General features: G+C 35.6%; 1 protein-coding gene across 13 annotated transcripts in view; it reads right to left on the bottom strand.

Annotated features, from left to right (window-relative positions):
* Positions 1-2,875: 2,875 nt before the first annotated feature.
* Positions 2,876-27,514, bottom strand: part of mbnl2 (muscleblind-like splicing regulator 2) — a 92,278-nt gene continuing 67,639 nt past the window's right edge. For 3 of the 13 annotated variants that reach the window (XM_031896154.1, XM_031896156.1, XM_031896155.1), the window contains exons 6-9: positions 21,597-21,650; positions 20,822-20,975; positions 16,018-16,053; positions 2,876-6,749 (exon numbers count right to left, since the gene is read on the bottom strand). In XM_031896154.1, coding sequence (XP_031752014.1) covers positions 6,625-6,749; positions 16,018-16,053; positions 20,822-20,975; positions 21,597-21,650 — 369 coding nt within the window. In that variant the 3' untranslated portion in view covers positions 2,876-6,624. 13 annotated transcript variants of the gene reach the window in all.

Here is a 27,514-nt window from a genome sequence, read left to right on the forward strand (position 1 = left end):
AGGAAACAAATGAAAGCACTCAATAATCTCCATTCTATTCAATGTCCTATTTACTGCATTTACATTTTAATCAATAGCATAGCACTGTCTGCTATTTTTATTTTTTTGATATAACATGGGAGAGATTCAAAATTTGAGGGGGTTGCCAAAGGAATGCTAGGCGTTTTGGCTGGAAATGTTGTAGATTGTCCCACCATTACAGTTGTAGAGTTATTCTCTGGTAAATGCAGTATCCCAGATCCCTAAAAACCCAAGAGGAAAGTGTGCTCCCTGTGATTTTCTGGCCAATGGCCTGCAAGTGCTCATAAAAGGCATCAGCAGACTGGATATGTTGTCCACATCTAAAGGGATAGCAAGATGTCTATTGATACTGCCTCCTATGGAGCTCTGCTGTAAACAATAAGATAAGTGGCTGTGATTGCTGCATATTCAGTGCATATTATCATATATTTCATGAAAATCCCCAATAAACAGTTTTGTATTTATTGTTTTCAAACAAATATTATTATGAGGACAAGGGTACAGAACTAATAGAAGCAGATAAAGTATAATGATCAGTATTTTATTTCAGAGTCAATAATGTTTTCTACTGTTTTGATAACATGTGAATAATCCACTGAAACCATAACTCTGGCTTCTCCCTTTTGCTGTCAGTTCCTCGATTTGCTTCATTTTTTGTAGTTCCTCAAACCACTCCACTATTTTGGACTTTGTCATGGTTTTACAAAGCATGGGAATTAGCACTCCAGCTTAATAGAGCATATATTGTACATGGGTAATAATTTTCTACTTTTACCATGGCAGCATTGAAGGTTAAACGACAGCTAATTCACAGGGCCAATCATTTCTTGTTGCCAGCTTAATACTTTATTTAACTTGTACTTAGAGTGGTCTAATATATGCACTGGAGAACACATGGTTAAGTATCTTTGGGTTGCAAAACAGGTAACCCCTTCAGAATACCCATCTTTTTCCGTAGACAAGCAGCCTCTTTTTTCCACACTCTCATGGGACTCAGGTGCAGGATAAACAATGGTGCTTTATCTGTAAGAATCTCTAAAGCAAGATTGGTAACCGCAATGCCAAGTCCACTTTAAAATAAACTAGTTTATCAGAATATCCCCGTATGTAATAAAATGCACTAAGTTTGTTGCCTGGCAAGACTTACAGACTATGCCAGACTTATGTAAAAGTAGGAAATATTTTGCACACTCGGCTCATAATATTCAAGGTAAGAAAGAAATGTTTTACATAATTAGGGTTCTCTTGGGATTGCACAAGGGAATACATCCTTGATACTGTAACAGACTGACCTTCTTGCTAGGTACATATATAGTATTCTACAAATCTGACAATGACTGGTGTACCTTCCTTTATATTACAGGTTATCAAACCAATGCAAACATTATAGTGTCAGAGTATCTTGGAAACTCACGAAATTATTTATTGGAAGGAACAGACGTGCCACGTTAGAACATAGTCTCCTTGTGCCTCTATTTTTAAGTACTGGGGCACCTTCAGAGGCACACAGCACAGGGCTGTGGTTGCTTTAGTTAAGATATAGTCCTCCTGTAATGGCATCCACATAAGTGGTATAGAGCACAACAACCTATAGCCCGGGGCACAAGGAGTGTTCAGCCTGTTATTTACTTAAATGGAATTTACCTGAAACTAGAAGTGACAAATGGATTTTGGACAGACTACACACCTTTGAGTGCTGCTAGGGACCGACAATTTCAAATTCATGTGTATGAGGCCTTAAGCCTCCCCCTTCCATTAAATACTTGCTCTTCAGCTGTTCTCATGGCAAATGAAAAAACGTTATTTAGTAAATCTTTACTTAGAAGCATGTACATAACTTACATACTTAGTAAAAAAGACACTCATCACATATTACCCTTACATTGCCAGATTTTTTCAGTCATGTAATTGATATGAATTTATCTATTCATATGATCACAAATATATTGTTTAGCTGTTGTGATATACGAGCCAAGCCTGTAATAGGCCTTGCTTGCTCACACAAAAGCAACTCGAAAAGATTAGACAGAAATTTCCCTTTTAGATCTTGTGAGTAAATCCTGACTGAAAAGTGTACATCTGAGCCTATTAATGATATACAATGATAAATCCTAAATTTTCCCCATATTGAACATATACGCTATGTACAAAATATAACAGCAATGAATATTTAACCCTGTGTGTCATATGAACTAAATAAGTAGACCCAGTATTATACCAATGGTATATTAAAGTTTGTCCAGGAGCCGTAACCCATAAGAACCAATTAGCTGGTAGCAGGTACTGGTCACATGTTTAAAAGCAAACATCTTATTGCTATAGGTTACTGCTCCTGGGTAAACTTAGTGACTTTTATTACATATGGTGATTACATTGTATATTGTATATGTAATAATGCCTAGAGGCATTTTTTGTGGTTTCTGTAATATTCTTGAGAAAACAATGCACCAACTTCTGCCTCTATTTCTCCGATATAAGTACAGGTATCGGATCCCTTATCCGGAAGCCCATTATCCAGAAAGTTACGAATTACGGAAAGGCCATCTCCCATAGAGTCCATTTTAATCAAATAATTCACATTTTTAAAAATGGTTTCATTTTTCTCTGTAATAATAAAACAGTAGCTTGTACTTGATTCCAACTAAGGTATAATTTTCCTTATTGGAGGCAAAACAATCCTTTTGTGTTTAATTAATGTTTAAATAATTTTTTTTAGTAGACTTAAGGTAGGAGATCCAAATTACAGAAAGACCCCTTATCCAGAAAACCCCAGGTCCCGAGCATTCTGGATAATGGGTTCCATACCTGTATTATTTAGTCACTTATATACAAAAGAACTTGAACAAGAACAAAATCCTGCACCAAAATAATTTATTAAACTTTTCAATATTTTACATCCCGTACAAAGAGAAGACCTTGAAGAGGGACACGGAGGCGCCTGGAAAGGATGGTGATGTCTTTGCTTGAGTGTACATTCACAGAACTAATTGCGCATTGATGCCAGTCAGAGCAATCACTTTAGGTCATGTTGTATTTCAGATGGTGGATTTCATTTATCCACCTCTTTAATTGTAATGTATATAGAATAATGTATGCAATGCTATTTTGACTTTGAGGTGGCAATGTAACTAATATATGGTTTAGTGCTCAAATACAGAGATCTGGGCAGGCTGGGCATGGTTTAGTGCTCAAATACAGAGATCTGGGCAGGCTGGGCATGGTTTAGTGCTCAAATACAGAGATCTGGGCAGGCTGGGCATGGTTTAGTGCTCAAATACAGAGATCTGGGCAGGCTTCCTGTTAATAGGCTTCTGCTCAGAGGCTAAAATCTGCAGAGCGTCAATCTCAGGGAAAAGCCAATTCATGGGAATTTCCTCCCAAAATTAACTGTAAATATAAAAAAGTTGACAGTGGCAACCCAAGCTGGTCCATTTCTGGTTTCAAGATAAATATCTTGTAGACTGCTTAGACATATAATGCTTACACTGTTACCCCAGACCCTTTCTCTTAAAGGGGAATTATCACCAAATCATCTTCAAAGAATGATGTTTATCACGTGAAATTAATATTTTCTATAAATATAGTTAGTTAAATGTTTTAAATAGCTATGCCACAATTTCTGAGCCTCCAGTCATCCCAACCATCCTCAGCACTCAAATTTCAGAGCAACATGGAACAGCTCTGCTACTGAATGCTCTGTTTGGCTTTCCTAGTCCCCTGAGCTAATACAATTCTGTCTCTCAGAAGCTGTTGAGTAGCAAAGTATGCAGTCTACAAGATGTTGCATTAAGCAATACTTTACTTTGCGAGCAGCACCTCTTATAAGTGCCATTGCTTTCTCCATGCAAGTGAGCAAAGGGTTATGCAGAGCATTCTAAAAGACAGAGCTGTGGGAGTATGGCTTGACAGGTGCTGTGCTGCGCTGATAGTAATATGCATAAAATTACAAATGTATATTGTATTCATAGTAATTTTATATAGCAAGCCTCACTTTTAAAATTACATTTGTGATAGTTCCCCTTTATTCTCTTTCAATCCCACACTGCAAATACCTGGTGTTCAAGGTTCTAGCCACTGCATTTTAGCTGAAATGCCAGACTAGAGGTTTGCAGTGTAGAAAGTACAATTATTAATAATAATAATAATAACACCCACAACGAAGAGAAAATGAAGACCAGCTGCCTGTTTCCTTAGGATTGCTACTGTCTGCAACACACTAAGAAGCATTTTGGCAAATAGTGTGAAGAAGCTTTTAGGGATAATTTTCCCATCTCCAGTTGACAGATCAGATATGGCCATGAACCTCATTTTTAGATTAACTACCAAATGGATAGATTACAGAACTATTTAAAAATTGTAGATTATTTGTATGTAAAATATATTAGAAGATTTAGTAGCTGACAAGGTTGTAAGCATTCACTCTCTAAGACTACAGCTTATTTCCTGTAATTAAAGACATTTAACAAGCTTAATACACTTCTTGTATTACTTTAAGAGAAGCATTAACTGTCTAATATTTTATTAAGAGACTAGTTTAATTAGAGGACTTTATAAAAACAAAAAATAAAAAATACAAAAACACAAAGATCACCAATTTTCTAATTTCAAACCATGTGTGTTTGCAAAGATAAAATAAAGACAGACCAATCATTGAGGCCCATCAAATTTCACATCACACTTTAAAGACAATTAAAAAAAAACAAAAAAAACCTGTAGGAATCTAACTAGACAAAATGGGTGTGTGTGGCGCTGTGTCACTGGCCCCCACTAGGGCTATGGCGCATGTTTAGCATGTGGGTAGCTCTCAGGCCAGTCAAGTATATAAATGCAAGGTGGATGTGATAAGATGTCATGTGTCCAAGTACTATTTGTGGGGATTCTGACATAGATCTTTTGAATATTTGCTTTGCAACTAGAATAAAAGTAATTAAACATCGTACATATATTACAGAATAAACACAAGTAAAGGCAGAATCTTTTCCTGATAACCAAATATAGAATTACAGCGCCTTCTTTCAGAACAGGCTGCCCACATTAAAAATAGTTTACATTCAGTTCTCAAAATCCTCATAAAATACTGCAATCACTAATATTGTTTGACAATAGAAAAAATAACAGATTTCTAACACTTAAGGATACTATTCATGTACAACAGCTGTTCTGCTCTGATAACCATAATTGGGCAACCACATACTTTATGTGACAAATGTGCAACACAGAAACATGAAATATTTGGTACAATAGTGCTTGAAACAAACATTAAACTCAATTACATTATAAATGTACAGACTTTTACCTTGTAAATCAATAGCTTACTATAAAAGTAAACATCAAAATCTGTTTTATTCGTAGGTTATTTTTCTGTGTTTACTTATAAGCGACTTCTCTTGATAATTCTGAGATAAAATAGGCTTTAAAAGATGTTCTTTTCTCTGTTGTGCTGTAATCCTGTTACAACTTTCTCCAACCACTTATATAAAAGTATATCACTATGGGCCCTTTGGGACCCCTTGGCTGCCAGAGGAATAGCAAACAGCACTGTTCATTGCATTTTTTTCCTCTGGCAGCAGAGGGGTGTTGGGGGGGGGGGATTGGAAGGCCTGCAGTCTATTGCTCTGCAGTCTCTTGCAGGCCCCACAATCGCCAGACAGGGTCAAAGGAAAACTCTCTCACCACATTTACAAATGTTTACTAATATATATTAGAGTCACCACAATGTTCTAAGTGACTAATACACTGTTTTGTACATTCAATTTTCTAAGACAACTCCTCCTCTGATGCCTTTTTCCTGCTTGAGATCCAACTTGCTATGTCACCAACCTTTGACTGCAGGTTAGAAAGGTCAGATCACTGGTAACGGGGACGTTGGCATCGCATTCATTCTTTTTGCGACTGATGTACTGTGGCAAAATTTAGGCACTTCTGCAAAGTCTTGGTTAGAAAACAAAATAAAAGTATTCAAGACTTCCTTGTGTATGACAGTCATACTGTGCAAAGGTTTCCACTTTTGCTCTTTTTTTTTTGCTTGTTTTTGTTGCTGTTATATCCCACCTGTTCCAACACAGCTTCTACGGATAAAGTGAGCCGGATGCTAGTTTCAATGCTTTGACTTTGTGCTTTAACATAAGCTTCTGTCCATTATTGAGAGTACTTGATCTTCTTGGTCTTCTCTGTCGAGGGGAACATATAGCTATATATTGTTGGCTAATGTGAATGCCAAAGTGTTAATATACACAATCTAACACTGTATATTAGCCTTTGGAAAAAAAAACATTCTTGTATACATATATTTATATATATTTATATATATCTCTCTTTTCTTAAATTCTTCCTAAAATTTTAAATGTGATCTATACCATTAACATCTGCTTTAATTATATAATAGGTGATAAGACAATATTGTTGAGTGGGAACCAGGTATACAAAATATTAAAAAGTAAACTTTACCCACTAAACATTTCTTTAACATCACAGCTGGTATCAGGTAGTTAACTATTTGATGTTGGAATATATTAAGCATACCATATATATTATCGATTTATAGTATAGCAGCACTAGCTTCATAAGAGTTTGTAGTTTGTCCATAAAGAGAACAATATCCTTTTAGCATGCAGTTTGTGGCAACTCTATAGAGGAGACAGGATAGTATGTACAATATGAGTGCTTTGCTAGCTTCTGCACATCTTCGTGATGCTCCGATTCCCCCTTGCTGATTATTTCAGAATAATCTGGTAAAGAGAAAGACAATGGTTGCGGTCACTTCTTGGAATTTAATTATTTTATTACTGAAGCAACAATAAATACTGTTTAGAATAAACCATACAGGCTAAAATATGCAGCATTTCTTTCTAAATAGCTGTAATGCAATACATTTGCTGATCTACCCACAAATGATGTACCCACATGGCTTCTAAAAATCCTATACAAATTAATAGAATGTTAGTTTAGAATTAGTTTTTCTAAATTGATCTCTAAACTCATATTTTGATAAACCTGCCCCATAATGTCTGTTCCATCTTTATGTAGCCATATTCACTATAACCAGAAAAATAAGGGCTGGAACTAGGGGTAGGCAGAAGAGGCACATGCCTAGGACACAATGGTTGGGAGGGGGGCACTGGGGACGTAAATCTGCCTTGCCAGCCCTAGTCCCAGCCTGGTTGAAAGGAAAGGAGCATCCATTCGCTGGCCCTGCAGCATATTTTAAAGCACTATAGTGATTAGTGGGGGTACGGGACCCTGATTACAATCCCCCCCCACTCTGCCCTTTTTCTCTAACCGTCATGGCATGTGTGCGTGTGTGCAGGAGAAAGTGGTGTGTGATGCAGGACAGCTGTGCCTAGGGTGCCCCTAAAGACTGGCCTGCCACTGAATAAGGAATATATCTACAATATCATTAATACAGCTACACTGATTGTAACTAGTTTAAAAATTCCAATTCATTCAATTTCAATCAGTGCAGCTAATACTAAACTAGTGTTTATTAGAAGTATTTCTGATGTCCTAAAGTATTGGGTAACAACAAACAAAACCCTTCTTACTGAAGAGTTCTGAAAAAGAACTATGTCTCTTGTGTTAATGTCTCATGTTAATGGGGTGGGGCCCTTAGTTTTCACACATTTTTAAATTAATACCCCTTAAAAGGGACCTATATTTACCTATATTGTGGATGTTATACAGGTATGGGACCTTTTATCCAGAATGCTTGACACCGAGGGGCTGATTTACTAATCCACGAATCTGAATCCCGAATGGGAAAAAATCGGATTGGAAACTAACATTTTGCAACTTTTTCGTATTTTTTGCGTTTTTTTGGTCGCAGTCACGACTTTTTCGTAGCCATTACGACTTTCTCGTAAATTGTCGCGACTTTTTCGTAGCCATTACGACTTTCTCGTAAATTGTCGCGACTTTTTTGTAGCCATTACGACTTGCTCGTAAATTGTCGCGACTTTTTCGTAGACATTACGACTTGCTCGTAAATTGTCGCGACTTTTTCGTATTGTTTGCGTTTTTTTGGTCGCAGTCACGACTTTTTCGTAAATTGTCGCGACTTTTTCGTAGCCATTACGACTTTCTCGTAAATTGTCGCGACTTTTTCGTAGCCATTACGACTTTCTCGTAAATTGTCGCGACTTTTTTGTAGCCATTACGACTTGCTCGTAAATTGTCGCGACTTTTTCGTAGACATTACGACTTGCTCGTAAATTGTCGCGACTTTTTCGTATTGAGCGCTTGTAAACGGCAGGCAAACCTTTGCGACTTTGCATGATTTTGGAAGCCTCCCATAGGACTCAATGGCACTCTGCAGCTCCAACCTGGCCCAAGGAAAGTCACGATACTGAAGCTTGAATGAATCCGAAACTTTCGTACTCGGCACGATGGCTACGAAAAAGTCACGACAATTTACGAGCAAGTCGTAATGGCTACGAAAAAGTTGCGACAATTTACGAGCAAGACGCAAAATACCGATCATTGCAAAAAAAACGCATTCGGACGTTCGTGGATTAGTAAATGTGCCCCCTAGAGTTTTCCGGATAAGGCATCTTTCCATAATTTGGATCTCCATACCTTAAATCTGCTAAAAATCATTTAAATATTGAATAAACCCAATAGGCTTGTTTTGCCTCCAATAAGGATTAATTATATCTTAGTTGGGGTCAAATACAAGGTACTGTTTTATTATTACAAAGAAAAAGGATAAGGAAAAAGGACATTTTTAAAAATTTTAATTATTTGCTTATAATGGAGTGTATGGGAGATGGCCTTTCGATAATTTGGAATTTTCTGGATAACGGGTTTCCGGATAATGAATCCCATCCCTGTACTAACAATCTGTGCTAAACTGCACTATGCAGTTATACAACAACCAATCAGATGTTTGCTTTCACATTCTAACTTGTGTAAAAGTAACTGCAGATTGGTTGCACTTCAGCACCTATTTATATTTCATCATACTGTATAACCTGGTGAACATAATAATTACAGCTGCAGTATCAGGCAGGAGAGATATATGAAAATATTGCTATAAATACACAGTGGATTTACTCCTTCATGACCAACCCATTAACATATTTATTCCAAATACAATGCATTTTTTTTTCTTTTTTTAGTAGTTACTAATTAAGGATTTGCAACATATTTCATTCAGTGATTTATTTTGGATTTAAAGTCAATTGTTTTAGGTTTCTGTGTTTGTGAGCGGATGATATTAGTAATATAAACTGCAGCAAGCCAATGCCAGGTAGGGTGGGTTTGGCCACACTCAGCGACTGAAGATTAAGGTCATGGTAACATCACAAACTAACCTACCTTTTTCATACTATTATTACTGGAGATAATGCCTGTTCAAGTAAAATAAAATGGAAAAAAATATTTGTTTAGAGCTGATATCCTCAAGTAGGATATCTACCATATTGGGGGGAGGTGGGGGTGGGGGAAGCCAAGCAGATAAAGTAAAAATGCCTACAAGATAACAGGGGGTTGAAAGCACACATAAAGCATAGCAGTGTTAGCAAGTATTGACAAAGTGCATTCTGTTTTTGCTTAGAAATGTACTTAGATCACATATTTCCTGGTTATATATATATATATACATATATATATATATATATTCTACTATTTAAGTTTAGGTGATATATTTTATCAGCACATTTGCACTATCCAGAATGTATATTCTCCAGACTGTATCTATGTTTCCAGATGCATGGGAGTTGAGACTACCAAAACACACACTAGAGGTGTGATACTTTCACTGCGCAGCTATAACAGCGGAGTTACTGATTTGTCCAAATGGCGTCACACAGTTCTGCAGCCCAAGCACTGACAATGAGAGCAGACTGGCCTGAATGGAAGTGAGCATTCTTCATTGGCCTCCCAGTGAATACAAAATTTTACCTTTTTTAACGGTCTCATGTTGTTTTTAATACTTGCTGGGAGCTAAAAACATGTAAACAGTACTGAATGATGCTGTGCAGCCCTGGTAATACTAATTCCTCTAAGACATATATGTCAAACACAAGGCCCGGGGCCAAATCCGGCCCACTTGGCTGTTTTATGTGGCCCTTGGTGAGTGTGTCTGACCATCCAGCCTGATCAATTTCCATTTTCCTCACATAGTAACTAAGACTAAGGGGTATATTTATCATGCTGTGTAAAAAGTGGAGTGAAGCATTACCAGTTAAGGCATCCAATCAGTAATCAGATTTCAACAGTAGAAAAAGAATCTATTGGCTGCTATGAGCAACATCACCGGTAATGTCTTACTCCACTTTTTACACATTGAGATAAATATACCCCTTAGTATCTTACTAAATATATTAATAAAAAAATTGGCCTGCGACTTTTAGATTTCGTCCCCCTTATGTGATTGAGTGTGACACCCCTGCTCTAAGACATCAATTGAAAAGAATCAACTGAAGAATTGAAAAGAAGGATTTTAGATATCTAACCAGCTTCCCTGTTATGATGCCCAGGGACACAGAGTTGTTTTGCTTATGTTTCTGTGCATGCATTTTACAGTAAATACAAAGCAAGAAAGGGCTCAAGGGGATCAAGGGTTAGTATTTTTTGTTATTACTTGTGGTATTGTTCTATACTGAGAAAGCAATGTGAACATTAAAAATGTCACACGTTTTCTAGTGTTTGTGGGTATGTAAAGGGGAAAGTGCAAACAGCCGAAAATTAGGTTTCTGCTATTGTTAGGAAATGACTACACTCCCTCCCCTTGCAAGCCATCACACCGTCAGATACAGGGCTAAGAATACAACCTACCCTGCAATACACAATAAAGCTAGGTTTGAGTTATAATCAAGTCCAATTAAAGTGTCTTCAAGCACTAAATGCATCATGTTTTATTCAGCAATTGAAATGGATTATTTTAATAATTAAAATCACATTATACAAAATTGTTATCCATATGCTTTAATGTCTAGATGGCAACTTAATGCTAGATCTATAGACATTAAAGCTTAATGTCTATAGACATTAAAGATAACCCCCCCAAACTAAGTCAAGAAGAATTTCATGTGCAGTCTTGCCCTAGTGCTATATAACCATTAGCACAGAAATGAAGCTACATAGTAAGAACGGGCAGTTTGGATATTATGGTTTCTAATTAAGGACACCAATAAAAACATGACTTTAAATTAAATTTTACTATCATTACAGAATTACAAATACCTAATTCCAAATTTTTTGTGACTTTGGCGTCTGTTTACTAAAGTTTGTAAAAATTGTCTATAAACTATCGGCCTATTATCGCTGAGAATATTGTTCAGACAAAATTAACGCCACTCCCATGTTTAATAAAATGTGATGAGACAGATTTGTCTTGCAATAAGTGCCGATATTTACGCAAGTGTAGCAGTTAGTTTCTGTGTTATTCCTTGCGAGTTGGGAGTATTTTGTCACTCATTTAGGTTAATTGAATAATCTGCAGTAAATCTTGCGGATTTTTATTTTTTTGCCACTGCCAATGGCCACATTTATTAGCAATTTATAAATGTATTATTAAATATAGTTAGGGCCAATTATGTAATTTCAGGAATCAATTATTTTCACATTATATTAATTATTCTTAATTTATTCAATAATAGTACATTTATAAGTATCATTATTTCCCAGTGCAGTCACTAATTTTTGCTGCTTGTGTTTAAAAAGACTTTAGATCGCTCCCACTATACAGTTTCTGGCTTTGTTTCACATAATCTCCAGGTGGTGAAAAAATTGCTGAGAATTTTTGTCTATATTTGGTGATAATTCCGACGTTAATCTTTAGTAAAACTTGCGAGACAATTTATGTAGCATGAATGGGATAATAGGCAATAATATATATTTGCTCCAGAAAATTTGCAAAGACAAAAGTGCTCACACTTTACTAAACCTGCTCTTGCATTTGTTTTCTGGAGCAAGTCATTATCGCACCTTTGTCTCTTTAAAACTAGCAGTGATGCCTCATTCCTAACCAGACACACAAATTCCACAGGATTTTTTTAAGATGACATATAAAATGAAAAATCCCCAAACTAGTGATGAAGACCTTGCCCTTTAATTTAAAATCATATTTGCATTTCCCAGTGTTTATACGTTTAGCAATGATAGCTATTTCATAACTCAACTAGCAGAAATGTGAACACGTTGCTTAGAGACAAACCACTCCAGCTATCAGCAGCATTGCTGCCCTTAAAAGGGAATGGAGGAATGCTCTATTCGTTTATGGCAAGTAATTGAATGTTGTGAAGCCTCAAACAAAAGGCTTGAGCAGTGTATCTGCAGGGCTTTCACCAAACACCTTCCTGGGTTTCTCCCTGTATGAAGAAAGGCACAGAATAACATTCAACTTGGACTGATTTGGAAATGTGAAATTTGATTTAAATGCTCCCCCACCCTGGTTTTTCTACTAGTTTTCAGTAGTATGTTACTTACAGAGTATGTTACTTACAGAGGTATATTTAGTGTCACATATTCTAATGGAATGTTAAAGGGAAACTCTGGCTTCTGAACCAAAATTTGTTAAAGAGCCCCACACACACAGAAACCCCTAACATACCTATCACTGTAATCTGTTCCCTCAAGAAATATGAATACCATTTTTGTATGCTGAAATCCAGCAGCAAAACTGTTCTTCTATTTCTACATCATGGGAGGAACTAAAAGATTGATGTTAAAGTTGTAACAATTTCTCCACAGCTTACAGACAGCATGCAGGAACTACATAACCCACAATGCATTGCACTGTGATGTTCATTTCCTTATTGATATCACTTGTGCAGGGAATTGTGGGATTTGGAGGATGCAGGCTGAAGGCAGGTTGAGGTCAACTACTGTTACAATTTTTTTTTCTCAAAAGTAGTGGTAGTCATGTAGTAGTAGTAGTCATGGGTTATGGTATTTAAATCTGTTTTTGGACTTGATTTAGAGATAATTTTGATGCCCCTATTAAGCTCCTGAAAATTTGGTGTGGAGGTTTATAAAGGTTTAGTATTATTGGAGATAATAAACCCCAACAGAACATTAATTAAAGCTTATGCATAGCACTCCTCTAAGCAATTTACTTTACCGTTCTAATTTTAGTGCTTTGGGGGAATTTATGTTACTCTTTTATTGCACACAGTTTGTGTACAGTGCCTAAAAGGGATCTTTAATTTTCTATTATTTTCTAATTTTAGTGGTTTCTGAGATATTAGCAGTTTTAGAGTGATGATACCAAGCGTTTGGTTTAAAAGCTGTCTTTTACTTTCACAAACTATATGCTGCAGTTAAGCTTTACAGCAATGACAATGGGACTCTGAAGACCTGTAGCAAATTGCACATTTTACTGCTTAAAGGAACAGTAACACCAAAAAATGAAAGAGCTTTAAAGTAATAAAAATATAATGCACTGTTGCCCTGCACTGGTAAAACTGGTGTGTTTGCTACAGTAACACTACTATAATTTATATAATAAGCTGCTGTGTAGCCACGGGGGCAGCCATTCAAGCTGGAAAAAAGGAGAAAAGGCACAGGTTACATAGCAGATAACGGATAAGTTCTGTAGAATACAATGGTGTTTTATCTGTTATCTGCTATGTGCCTGTGCCTTTTCTCCTTTGAATGGCTGCCTCCATGGCTACATAGCAGCTTATTTATATAAATTAAAGTAGACTTTCTGAAGTAAACACACAACTTTTACCAGTGCAGGGCAGCAGCACATTATATTTTAGTTACTTTTATACACTTTCATTTTTTGGTGTTACTGTTCCTTTAACCCAGAAAAACTGTGAATATCTCAGAAACTACCAAAGTACACTGTTCAGAAAATTATTCTAAGTGGTACCTTAATGTTATATTTGGGTCTAGATCCCATTCTCATCTAATATGTCAAGTGATGTCATTTTGCACCCCTCCTATAAGGCAGTGTTCCCTTGTATTCTTGATATTCTTATCAAAAGATTAAGTAGGGTCTGTACAATAGCACAATGGAACCAGAAAGTGTTAGAACTGATCGATCCTGTGCTTTGTAGCTAAATTGCTATAAGCTGAGCATCAACTCACCATCCAAGAGCACCAGCTCTGTGCCTGCCACTGGAAATAATTTGTTGGTGGTGATGTACGCACACTGTAGGCAAATGTACAATACTGCTTGTTGCTTCTGAGTCAAGGTTGCTTTTAGTCTGCTGCTGTGATTTAGTGTGCAGTTATGTGCCACAGTGGGTTGAAATTTGTTGATATATGCCAGTATATTCGTGTGTGCCAGTAAGTATTGCTGTGATCTGACACAGTGTGCTGACTGACACTGGATCAGGTGATGCATGAAGTTGGGTGAGGAAGAGTAACATTAGGGAGAGAGTAGTACTCCTCGGTATGTAACAAGGTTCATACATCCAATGTGCTGTGATTCGTATTACACTACGCAGCTGCTACAAGACTGCCTGGGAAGTCTTCAATAATGCCATACGGTAATCAACACCCTACACACCCCTTGGCTGCACCTCCACATGACACAGCAACATATGCCTTTTGTATCATTCGCCTAAGCATATTTTCTAATAATATACACTGTAATGCTAAATCTGATGGCCTCAAACTGAACTCAACTCATATACAGATGAATAAGAGGGCAGTGATCTTGTTTTGGTTAGCATTGCTGAAATTATATTTCCATGTTAACAAGACATTCATTCCAAAAACAGAGACACAAAACAAAAGGATCAATACTTGCAAAATGTTAACTCTGAATAAGTGCAACCTGCAAATGATACAGTTCTACAAAGTATAAATTTGATGGGTAAGAAGACACTGATAAAAAAAATTCTGCTGAGAATTTTTTTTAAATATATTAGCACTCATTTAGAGTTTGGGATTTGTGAAAGAAAGCTTTAAAAGGAGCAAACCTGATTGGCTGTGGCTGTTGCGGCGAAGGGGACACTTGTTGCAGGAGTTGTTGCTGCAGAGACAGTGGCGGACGTAGCGCTGTGCATCATGGGTACTTTCAGGAGGGGAACCATGGAAGCAATGAACAGGAGGGTGTAGCATTATGGTAATAGAAGTGGTTTTGGCATGGTGAATATCACATAGCAGCAAGCCATCATGGGTTAAACCAGCAGATGGCATGCAATCACAATGCAAAGCAAGAAAGCGTGGGAGAGAAATAAAAAAGGGAAAAAAAGCTTATTACAGGTACAATTAAAGGAAGTTTGTAAAAGAAAAAAAATATAAATATAATCAGTGATTCCCAGAAAAGCTTTTTAAATTAAATGTAAAATTTAGCAAAAAATGAATGTGCGGGTAAACAGTAAATTGCTATAAATTACACAAATGCTATTTTTTTAATGTGATTTCTTTTTACGATGACTTGGTTTAACGAATGCATAAAAGCAATTACATTGCCACACCTCATAAAGACATTCTTTATATATGAGTTTATTATTAGCTTAGGAAAACAAAAAACACCTTTGTTATTCTGCATCTTACATGCTAAGACGCTCTTCAAGGCATGTTGATACAACAGTGTGAAGTAATTCCCTTTGGGCCCAGGGATATGATGCAATAATTGGCACAAAAGAAATTGTTTACTTACACTGGTAATTACCGACACCAGTGGTGATAATGCTACATTACAAGTTTTGCTAAACAGATTGATGGACACAAAGTCTTAGAATATGTGGTTCTGGGAATCTCTGATGAAACACGGCAAAAAGGAGAAGAAAAGCACAACACTATGACGTTTTACACACAGGTGATACTACTTACACTTAATTTTTTATTTAACTCACACATGTAATAAACAAAGCAAAATACAATATCCTCAAGAAGTCAGCTAAAGTTATCATTATTAAGCCAAAAAGCAAGTTAACACAAAAGACATAAACTAGGTGAGTATTAATATGTCTAGTATTAATATTCTAGAACATTGACAGCTAATGGCTGCAGATATTCTAAAGCAATTCTCAGGTAATTTAACCCATAAAAGATAACTTGTGTAGAATAAGAATATGAAAAAGTATAGAAACCTACCAATACTGGTAGCTGGTGTCATGCACAAAACTGACCCTGCATGTCATGCAATGACAGGTGGAGAAAATGAATAAAGGGAAAGAAACAGGTTAGCTACAGAGTTAACATTTGGGGTGAAATTCAGGCGCAGCTCAAAATAAGTAGGAGTTAGTGCACTTAGAATCTGCTAAGGCCATTCATGGTTTTAAGTATTACTAGGCAAGTCTGTGAAAGCTCAAGTTCCTACAATAATAAAGAAAAGTTGAATCTAGGGGGGAGATTTATTAACGTTCGAGTGTGTTTTCTTTTCTACGATTTCAGTGTTTTAGCGCTAAAAGTCGAGCAAATTTTAGTTACGATTCAATAAGACTCGAATATCTCGTATTTATTAAGTGCAAAAACCATGAAAACTCGAATGTAAAACTTTGCCATCTAAAAGCTTGCGAGTTTCTATAGAAGTCAATGGGAGTTGTCCGAGACAAAGTCAAGGCATATTTTCAATTGGAAATATTCGAGTTTTATTCGAGTTTGTAAACTCAAAAATTCGAGGTATTCAAGTTTTTTTTAATCGCACGGATTTACCACATTAGTAAATTAGCAAGAATTCGATATGAGAGCTTATTCGATTTAGAAAAACAAACTTGAGTTCACAAACTCGAAAATTGATAAATAAGCCCATAGATGTCCGTGTGCACCCAACCCATGCAAAATGTCCCAGAAATTACTTAGAAGTGATTTTAAAGGGAATTAGCAAAATAGCTATATATGTGCAACATTGGTGTTCTAACTGCCTGTGTATAAATTATATTATGCATGTTATCTGGCATTAATACATATTCCTCAGTACTGCATTAGTTAAGACCTCTATACTTACTTTATAAAATGCCTATTTATATAAAATCAATTACTGCTAAAACTATAGTACATTAATATTAGAAATCCACAACTGTGCCCCTACAGAACATCACTGATACAAGTGGGAGTGATTCTTTTAGAACAATGAATGTCACTTATTAAGTAGATCATAGGAGACCACAGCTTTATTTTTTAGAGTTCAGGAAAAAGCAAAGCACAAAAAAGTGGTAAAACCTGGCAAAGCATCACAGTTTTTTTTTTGCACTTAGCCCTATATAATATGCCCAAAGGTGCCAAACACTGTATGCAGCACTGCACTGCCTGCCTTTGGCACTGCTGCACAGTGGGTGGTAGCTGGGCACACGAGGATGTACCCTGAACACCCCCCAGCTTGTGCATCACTCAGACGTGCAAGCTAGGGAGTGCCAGGAATGTAGGTGTTTAGTAGAGGGCTCCCTTGTGCAAAGTAATAACAAAAAATACGAACCACAATATGTTATAAAAGGTACAACGTTTGCCCAGGTGCATAAACCATAGCAACCACCAAAATATTGTTTTTAGGCAGGAGACCAGTAAACGCTACCCACTGATTGGTTGCTGTAGCTTATTAGACCTGTAGAAAACTTTGCACATTTTAACATATCAACCCCATTTGTGTTTTTAAGACTAACAATATGCCTTTCAACTGTTTGGCAATTTAAAGCTCTAGTATACAGGGTGCTTTGTTTAAAATATCAGCATTTTCCATGTATTACGTATTTCATGGTCTGGCTAATTAAAAACCCCAGAAAGTAAAGTGACACATACATTATAAGTAAGGGAATTAAAAATTTCGGACTAGTAATCATATGGTCAAGTTTGTATGCACTGGTTACTTTACTTTATAACTGCAACAACAAACCCACTAGGTGGCTTAGGTATATGATTCTAATGATTATAACGTATGCCTTTATCTGTCTGCCTTTTTGTGTTTTCACCAATTAAACTTGTGCTTTTTCACCATTAAACTGAGCCATTCTTTTCATCCTGCAGGAAAATACATTAGGAGGCTTCTACAACCTGCCCCATTTGCCCACTTGCTCATTTCATTCATTCCTCTTTGAAGTAGCACAGTCAGAACACATTTTTTGCCATATAAATATTTTAGGTGGCTTCAAATAAAAGACAATTAATAGCAATGTGAAACATTTTGTGTTCAAGGTTCAGAAACAATAACACTTGTACAGAAACTTTTCAGTCAGGGAATAAACTCAAGTTCTGTAATGCACTACAACATATTACCCTGCAGTAAGAAAGGAACCGGACATTTGGGACTGGTAGAATAGCAGCATGGACAATAGAAACACAACACATATGTCTCAACTAGATTCTGGTATTTTTTTGTTTTGATGCATCCAAACGAAAACATATAGTAAGCACCTTGTGTAAAAAATAAAATTTGTATTGTGTATTGCATTGCAAATATACACACACGCACATACACTAAATATAAGCCCAAGAGTTGATGTATGTTTTTCTAGATCCTAATTCTGTTAAGGAAAACAATGAATGACCTTAGAGTGAAAGGTATTAAACAGAGAACACACATTGTTCACAGAAGAGCTGTTCAGACATTTTTTAAATAAACAGCTGCAAAGGGAACAATTTCCAGATAGCTTAAAGACCACAGCAAAGCAAACCAGTTCCAGAACATTAATAGAGACAAATAAATCACATCATTTAAGCACACCAGTTATTTGGGGTTGATAATGGAAGAGATGTTTTTAAATAATCTTAAAAAATATCTGTATTCCTTTGCACGCTTGTTAATTGGTTGAAAAAGGCCAGCGAGAGGGGTATTCTATTTGTTGAAATATTTTTGAAACTTCAATCAAAAATGCATAGCTGGTAGTTTATATTTACCATTTATCTAAATTTGCATTCAATTGTTTTATATAGTTCCCTTATTATGTGATTAGTTACATATAAGGCAGTTAACACAGGCAAAAAAACCCTCTCCCAATACAATACATTTTCATTTGCCTTAGTAAACCAATTCTGAAGAAAATAAAGCATCAGAAAATCAAGCAAGGGAAGCAATTAGGAAAAAAAGAGGCACCCCTACGTCTAGAACAAATTTTCAGACCCCAAAGTACTATTGATGTTGCAATGTTTAATAAGGCATTTAATAAGGAAATCTTAAGAGCAATTATATTGTAATAAAATTATTAATGGTATTATATGGTCTCAGTTAATGCATTTTAATATATTTTTGGAATATTCAGAAATAGTGTTTTAAGGAAAATTGGCATCAGTATATAGATTTATTAATTTATTAAAAAAAAAAAGGTAAAATGAATATTAAATTAGTGTGGTGTTGTTCCTCTTTGCCCTGGATCTAGCTAAATCATATCAAGCTAACAGTTAAAATTGCTTATCACAAAAATAACACCATTTCTTTCTAGAAGACCAATACAACTTGCAGTGGCTGCTGTTGGGAGCATGCATTCAAAACGAATGGGTATGGCAGCTGAGCCAATGTGATAGAACTAAGTTACAAGTTACCATTTAGTTTGCAATAAAATGAAATGGAAGATAATTAAACAAATGTATTAAGGGAAAATGTAACAACTTCCACTCCAATACAGCTGTAGATATTTGGCCTAAATGCAATTTTACAGGACCTGCAGTTCACAATATCCATAAACACAGAGTTTGATATACCTGATAGTGTTACAGTCTCTACACCAGAGTACACACCAGCTACTGTAGAACTACTCCCAACCATGAGTTGATAGTTTAAACGTGGTGAGACCTAGTGCTTTATGGTAACGTGACCATTTGTGCAGGAGAGCATTATATTGATTTAAGCTCAGGCAGGCATATTCCCAAAGTACTAATACAAGTATATCAGCTGCATCAATTCTGGTCCAATCATACTTAAGGAATTGTAAATGTCCGATTGTACTTGAACAATAAGCACATTCTTTGAATCATTTTATTGTTTAAAAATGGTAAAGATAAATTCAACTGTCATACAGAACTGCTCAGACTTTGCAAAGTGTATAAGGTAAAGTGCATAATGCAGTGCAAAAGTATAATTTTAAAATAGCTACTACTACATGTTGTTCTGGAGCAGAAGCAGATGAAAAGTTCAAATCATTTGCTCTGTGGAAAGCAATAGCGAAAGGTAACCATGCAAGTGTATGGCCACTCAAATAAAATCTTTTCAGCCAGTAGGCCCATCGGTCAGACACTGTGGAGGCTTAATCCAGTGTATGCCCACTTTACATTACTAATTTATTTTAGACACTAGCGTTGTACTGTGGAAATGTCTCAACTGGTGGGCAATAGAGTCTGTAGAGTGAAAAAAGATAATGTTGCCTGCATTAACTTCATAGATCAAAATACTCAGTATACTATAGACAATAAGCAACCTCTGCCATTCCAGGTGATGCAGAATTACTATTAGAGGGACAGTGGTTGATCCCTGGATATTATTTATTGGCACTTTAAAATCTCCTTATATTAACAACAGCAAATTCCATTTCTTAGCACATGCATGCTCCATGTTAAGACTATACTGGCACTGTTAATAAAATGCTTGTGCATCTGCATTGAGGAACAATTGTATTACTTCATTTTAAACTTCATAACTTGGCCAAAATAATGTGGGTTTTAAAAATCTTACATACTGCATGTACAGCTAGTTTACATGTCATATTTATTACTTCCCCATACTGTTACAAACTAAAGATAATATTAGTACATCACAAAAGGGTAATAATTAGCTATCCAAGTGGAATTACTAACTAAAGGTAATGAAATGGCACACTCCTAATCATATTCCTCAATGCCACAGGACAAAACATTCATATGTACACATGCAATATTCTATCTAGAGTGTCATATGGTAATGGATTTAACACACAAACTTATATGTGTTTGTTTATTTATATAGGTTGTATTTTTGCAAAAATAGGAGACATACCTGCTGGGAAAAATGCGGCAGGTTGTTGCAACTGTGCATTAGCCAAAGCCTGTTGATAGTGCAAGACACTAGGATTAAAAAGTGCACTGGCACCATTGCTTTTTTCAAGAGCTGGTCTCTTTGGTAAGGGATGAAGAACGCCAGGAGGAAAAGCCTGTTGATAAAGAATCATATTTAACTTGTAGAGTTAACAATGTAGGAGCATACTTGCATAAACACACATACAAATAATTATATGTAATCATAAGGTTGGCAAAAACAATTAGAAATAAAAGATGTCCTGCCATGCACCTTAACCCAAACAAACGCAATGCAGGATGAGTGAGATTTGGTTATTGGTTGCAGAAGCATGGATTTATTTATTAAGACTGTAGTGCCAAAACTACAGTTAAGAAATACTTCAGGAAGCATCAAAACAGCGTATGTTTTTGGATCAGATTATATTTAATAGTAAAACAATATTTATATGTCTCTATGTGCAGAAATTAAGCATTCAATCAAATACTTTTGAAATAGCAAATGAAAATTTATCATAGAATAAATGATGTTTGGTAAAATTTAATCTTGTGAAAACAATTAAGCTCTTAAAGAAAACAAACAAAAAAAAGATATATATCGTTTTATGGACAAATGAGATGGCTACATACAACTCTGAACATTTCTGTACAATTATTATATGCATTGGTTGTCTAGATGATGTTAAAAAAGCAATAAAAATTATTAGTTGCTTCATTAAAAAGCTACATGCAAAGCAAAAGGTGAAAGGTCAAAGTACCAGATCTACAGTTGCTTCGAGAGGTCGCTTCATTGCTTTGGCAGTCGACTGCGTCTTTTAATAACAGGCAGCGAGCACATGATGGCAGTGGGCCAATGGGATTCAAGCGAATTAACATACAGGTAAACAGCAAGCAGAGGTGCATCATGGGAACGGCATTGCATTGTGGATAGGTGAGAAGGAAAAAAATATTCTGAATGCAATATACAACATATAAAACACTAGGCATGCACAACAACAAAAATGTTTCTTTAAAGAAATGAATATTACAATTTTAATTAGTACTGAAGCAAAAAGGCATCTACTGTACCTTAGTTTAAAAAAAAATAAAAAAAAAATAAAGCATATAAGAGAGTAAAATACATGAGCTTGAAAATCAGGAAATCAGTTTAAAGCATTTCTCAGGCTCCAGAAAGCAACTGCATATTAAAATGAATTAACGTCTTTGTTATATGCTTCTACTATTGCCAATGAGAAGTTAGTCAGCATTTTTAGCAAAACGAAAAAAAAAAATTAGTCGCAACCTGAAGCATGTTTTCAATTGTATTTTACTACTCTTACAGGTATTTTATGCAATTATATAGATATGCCTACTAATTTTAAAACAAAGTAAAAGAATATATTAACTTTAATTATTTCATAGTTTTGTACTGCAGTGTCAATGTTGTCAGTGCCATATTTACATTATTAAACTGATTTGTAATTCTTCTTTTATTACTGTAGCATAATCATTTCCTTTAACATACATTTACCATATGCATACATGAACATGGCTCCATTAAAAATAACAAAATCAATTTATTTTTAGTGCAGATTTGATAAACTTATAGCAATTTAGCTGTCACTGAAATACTGATTGACAAGAAGCCAAGTAGTAAAATGACCAAACAGTGAGTGCAGGCTTGGGAGTTGTGCAACAGCTGGAGGGCTATAGGTTTGTTATTATGGAGGAAAAAGTCTCCAGGCAGCAATTACAAATGAATAAACTACCAGGTTGCAGATTATAAGGAGGCACTAGGTAGTGTCAATGAAGCACATAGTATCATGTATGTTGGGGAAGCTGCCAGATGCTGAGTAAAGTTGCATAGCAAAAGCAGTACCACTGAAAGCAATTTCTCACACTCTTAAGCTGACAGGAGGGGCAAAGCAAAAACAAACAAGAATTCGGAACAATTAGCATCCACGATTCTTATGTGTTTTTTAGTGCATTATTCCTTAACTGTATGTGTGAGGAATACAATTCTAACATGACTAGTTTGCATATAAAACATACTAATGGAAGGATACTAATGATTAAGCAGATTTCTGGGTGCTCCATGCAAACAGCCAATGCATAGCTATTAACGGTTGATATTACAAGGGCTAAAGCTGAATTTTGAGTTATTTCTGGGATGAATTCATATCCTGTATGATTCGTAGTTAAAAATTGTTCAAGTGTTGTAACTTCTTAAAAACATTGCTGTGTGGTGGCAAGTAGGAGCTCAGGGTATGCTACTAAATGAAATTGGCCAAATCAGCTAGGAGAGCTTGCAGCTCCTTTGGTGCAAGTACCCTGATTCCTTCCTGCAGCATCACTCGCCAATGTTTCAACAATAAAAACACATTATCCCAAATACAAAATGTTGGTATATCAGATATTTACACATAATATCAGCACACACACATTAACACAAACCTAAGAGAAATGCATTCTATAAAAGTTGTTTTGTTTCACCCTTGTATTATAAAACTACATATAAAAATATATAATACAATGCCTGCCACATATAAAAAGCCTAAGGGGCTGATTTACTTACCCACGAACGGGTCGAAATGAGTCCGATTGCGTTTTTTTCGTAATGATCGGTATTTTGCGATTTTTTCGTATTTTTTGCGATTTTTTCGGCTTCTTTACGAATTTTTCGTTACCAATACGATTTTTGCGTAAAACGCGAGTTTTTCGTAGCCATTACGAAAGTTGTGTAAAATCTGGCGATTTTTCGTAGCGTTAAAACTTGCGCAAAAAGTTGCGCTTTTTTCGTAGCGTTAAAACTTACGCGAAACTTTGCACCTTTTAAGTTTTAACGCTACGAAAAATGCGCAACTTTTCGCGTAAGTTTTAACGCTACGAAAAAAGCGCAACTTTTTACGCAACTTTCGTAATGGCTACGAAAAACTCGCGTTTTTACGCAAAAATCGTATTGGTAACGAAAAATTCGTAAAGAAGCCGAAAAAATCGCAACAAATACGAAAAAGTCGCAAAATGTTCGTTTTCAAGTCGGAACTTTTCCAATTCGGGTCGGATTCGTGGGTTAGTAAATCAGCCCCTTAATGTAGAATCATTATATTAAGTCTTTTTGCCTGAATATAATTACCACAAGAGAAGAACAATAACTTGCAGTGAAAGATTTTCCAAGCCACATTATTATTCATGCCCATACGATATGACACACAAATCTTATGTTCATCTGGAAACAATAAGACTTGAACTTTGAAATGGGACTAGTCTTGGCTCTCTGGTATTTCAGTAACAATTCATTATACATTTAGGAATGATTCTCTGTGTTCAATAATGACAGCAAAATAAGTAGTAATGAAGAAATTACTTCACAAAAGCAGTATCTGTTCAGCACAACAGGCATAATTCACATTATAATGACAGCTCTGTATCCAACATGTTACCATACAAACAGACAGATAGATAGTGAGAGACAGTGAGACTACCCTGCTCGTAAGTATAAAATATTTCTCAAATTAATTGATGCATTTATGTTTATTACCTTAAAGTTATTGAACATCAATTTGAGGGACTGATTCCAATTTTTTTGCTTCGGTTATAGAAGACCTGTCACCCAGACATAAATAGCTGTATAATAAAAATTCTTTACAAACTAAACATAAACCCCCCCAATTCTTATTTTATTAAAACATTTATACCTGTTATATATTAATTTTAAGTATTTATCATTTATTTCTTAGGGCGACAGGTCCCCTTTAAATCTTTTCCTAAGTTTTATACATTTGACACCCCTGCATCAGAAGAACACCCTAACTTTAACTTCTAGATAATATTGTACATGATTTTCTAAAATAATTGCTTTCCAAATTTACAAGTTCCGGGTTTATTTTTACCCTGCTCCCAACACACCAATGAAAATGCTCGTGATTAAGGCCTAGCAAACTCTCAGGGGGTCATTTTATTGGCATATGGTTGTTCAGTGCATGTTTTCCCCTAGAAGCTAAAATATTGTACTCCTGTACCCATCTTTTGCAAAAACAGTTCAGTGAATATTTTTTTTGCTCCAAAAATTGTGGCTTTTACTAATTACACAAAAACTTGAAAAATGGGTGATTTATTAAGCAAAAAACACAAAAAATACAGAACTATGCCATCAAAAAGCCGTAGATGTCATGTAGATGTCAATGAGAGTTGTCCTAGGAAAATTGTAACAATCTTTATTTTATTCATGTTTTTAGAGGCTTTCTTGGTTTTTTTTGTTTGTAAGCCGCAGAAAATTGATACGAAAATGGAAATGAAAAATTTTGTAATGTTCGTAATTTGTTTACTTTTTGTTTTCCTTCTTTCATTCTGCATTTTAAATCATTTGTGGTACAGGTATGGGATCCCTTATCAGGAAACCTGTTATCCAGAAAGCTCCGAATTACGGAAAGCCCGTCTCCCATAGACTTCATTTCAATCAAATAATTCTGAATTTTAAAACTGATTTCCTTTTTTCTCTGTAATAATAAAACAGTACCTTGTAATTGATCCCATTGGATGCAAAACAATCCTACTGGGTTTAATAAATGTTTTATATTTGTGTATAGAGATCAAAATTACTGAAAGACCCCTTATCCGGAATACCCTTGGTGCCAAGCATTCTGGATAATGGGTCCTATACCTGTATTTATATTCAGATCTTTTAGTCTTCCAGGTTTTAGTGGAAATCATTTTTTTCAGTCTTTGAACTGTAAAGTAAAAAGCTAAGGAGAAAGCAGCATAAAAACTGGTATCATTTCAAGGTCTCTAACATGTTTTTGTACTCCAGAAAATTACAGCATAATTTTATTTATACTCAATGGAAAAGTCAGGCTGAAAAAAATGTTCTTGAGTAAAAACCATGCAATGTTCCTTAGTGTATAATCATGTTTTAAACTTAAAATATAACATCTTCCCAGAGTTTCCATGTAATTGCATGCAGATAGGTGCAACTTGCCCCTGCAAGGGTAGCAATGAAACATGGGTGGGATATATGTGTACACATGTAATCCCCTAAACAGAATGTTATTTAACTGGCACAACAGAGAAAAGGAATCCTACCCTGTACTTTAGGCACCAAACTAGATGCAAACTGCTTCATGGCACTTGTATAGATGAGCACAAGTAGGTAGACGAAAGCAAACTTTATACTGCATTTTAATCCACACAATTAAGTACACATACCATTAAATACAACTAACCATTACAACTAGAATTTGTAAAGACTTGTTAGTTCTCAAATACTACTTGCCCAGGATATTAAGACTGATAGGGCCTCCTTTCTAAGTATTTAGTAGGCATAGTTGTGCATCTAGCCGCAAAGCTTTAAATGACCTAGTATTGGCCCTGGGTATAATACCTAGTTGTTGTCAGCATTTAACATAATCTCCATGAACTGAATACAAGAAGCGTGAGATTAGAATGGATTAAGGAGAAGTTAGTTGATACATGTTAAATGGGCAAGTTCCAGATATGAAGGCATAAGAATCAGTATCAGGAGACAAAAATGGCAGAGGCTTGTTAAAAAAGAAAATCTTACAAAGGTACAGGAATGGAATCTTATCCATGATGCTCAAAATACTAATTTGGACCACAGCAAACAAAATCTACTGATATGTTAACATATATATATACCCCCAGACATATGTGTGTGTGCCTATATATTGCATATATGTAGCATTTAGCCTTAAATACGCTTTGCCTTGACTATCATCACTACATGAGAAATTCTATTCAAACTACATTCCATGTAACTGTGATTATTTACAGGAGTATTTGCTGAATTAGAAAGCCTCTATTTTTTTCATAGTCTATGTGATGTTAAATGACAAGCCACATTTATATAATGTATTTGTACTCATTGTTTAGTGCTTTGACTTTGACAATGACTTTTTGTACACTAACAGCTGGGCAAAAGAATAAAAGGTTCAATGAATGCATTCAACTGAACAAACAATGCTGTAGGCTGAGAGCCGGGGCTATCTGTGCCAACCACGCTGTAATAAAACAAGGTAGATACTTTTATATTCACAATGATATTACTAGTAGAAAATCATTAACATTTAAGATGTCTGTTACCAGGGCCTTTCATACAGTATAATGTTAAGAAGTTTGCATGTAGTATTAAACATATTAAAGGGATTCTGTCGTGATTTTTATGGTATACTTTTTATTTCTTAATTACACTGTTTATATAATGCATAATTCACTCTACCATTTAAAATGTTACTCTTGAACTAATAAATTAATTTTTTTGTTGTTATAATATTGGTGTGTAGGCAGCCATCTCAGTGCATTGTGCCTGATTCTGAGCTTTCAGACGGAGCCAGTGCTACACATTAGAACTGCTTTCAGATAACCTATTATTTCTTCTACTCCCGTGTAACTGGAGGAGTCCCAAGACTTGGTTTTCTTGCTATTGAGTGCTATTCTGATATCTACCACTTTTAACAATACAGGTATCAGGAAGCTGCTGTCTTACTACTTTCCTATTGTTCTGCAGATCAGCTGCTGGGGGTGGGAAGAGAGGGGATATCAATCCAACTTGCAGCTGAGCGGTAAAGTGTGACTAAAGTTTTTCAGAGTACAAATCACATGCCTGTGGCACCCTGGGAAATTAAGAATATGGCTAGCCCCTTGTGAAATTTCAAAATAAAATATAAAAAAAATCTGTTTGTGC

The sequence above is a fragment of the Xenopus tropicalis genome, chromosome 2, assembly GCF_000004195.4.
Source record: "Xenopus tropicalis strain Nigerian chromosome 2, UCB_Xtro_10.0, whole genome shotgun sequence".
In the NCBI taxonomy this organism is placed as follows: domain Eukaryota; kingdom Metazoa; phylum Chordata; class Amphibia; order Anura; family Pipidae; genus Xenopus; species Xenopus tropicalis.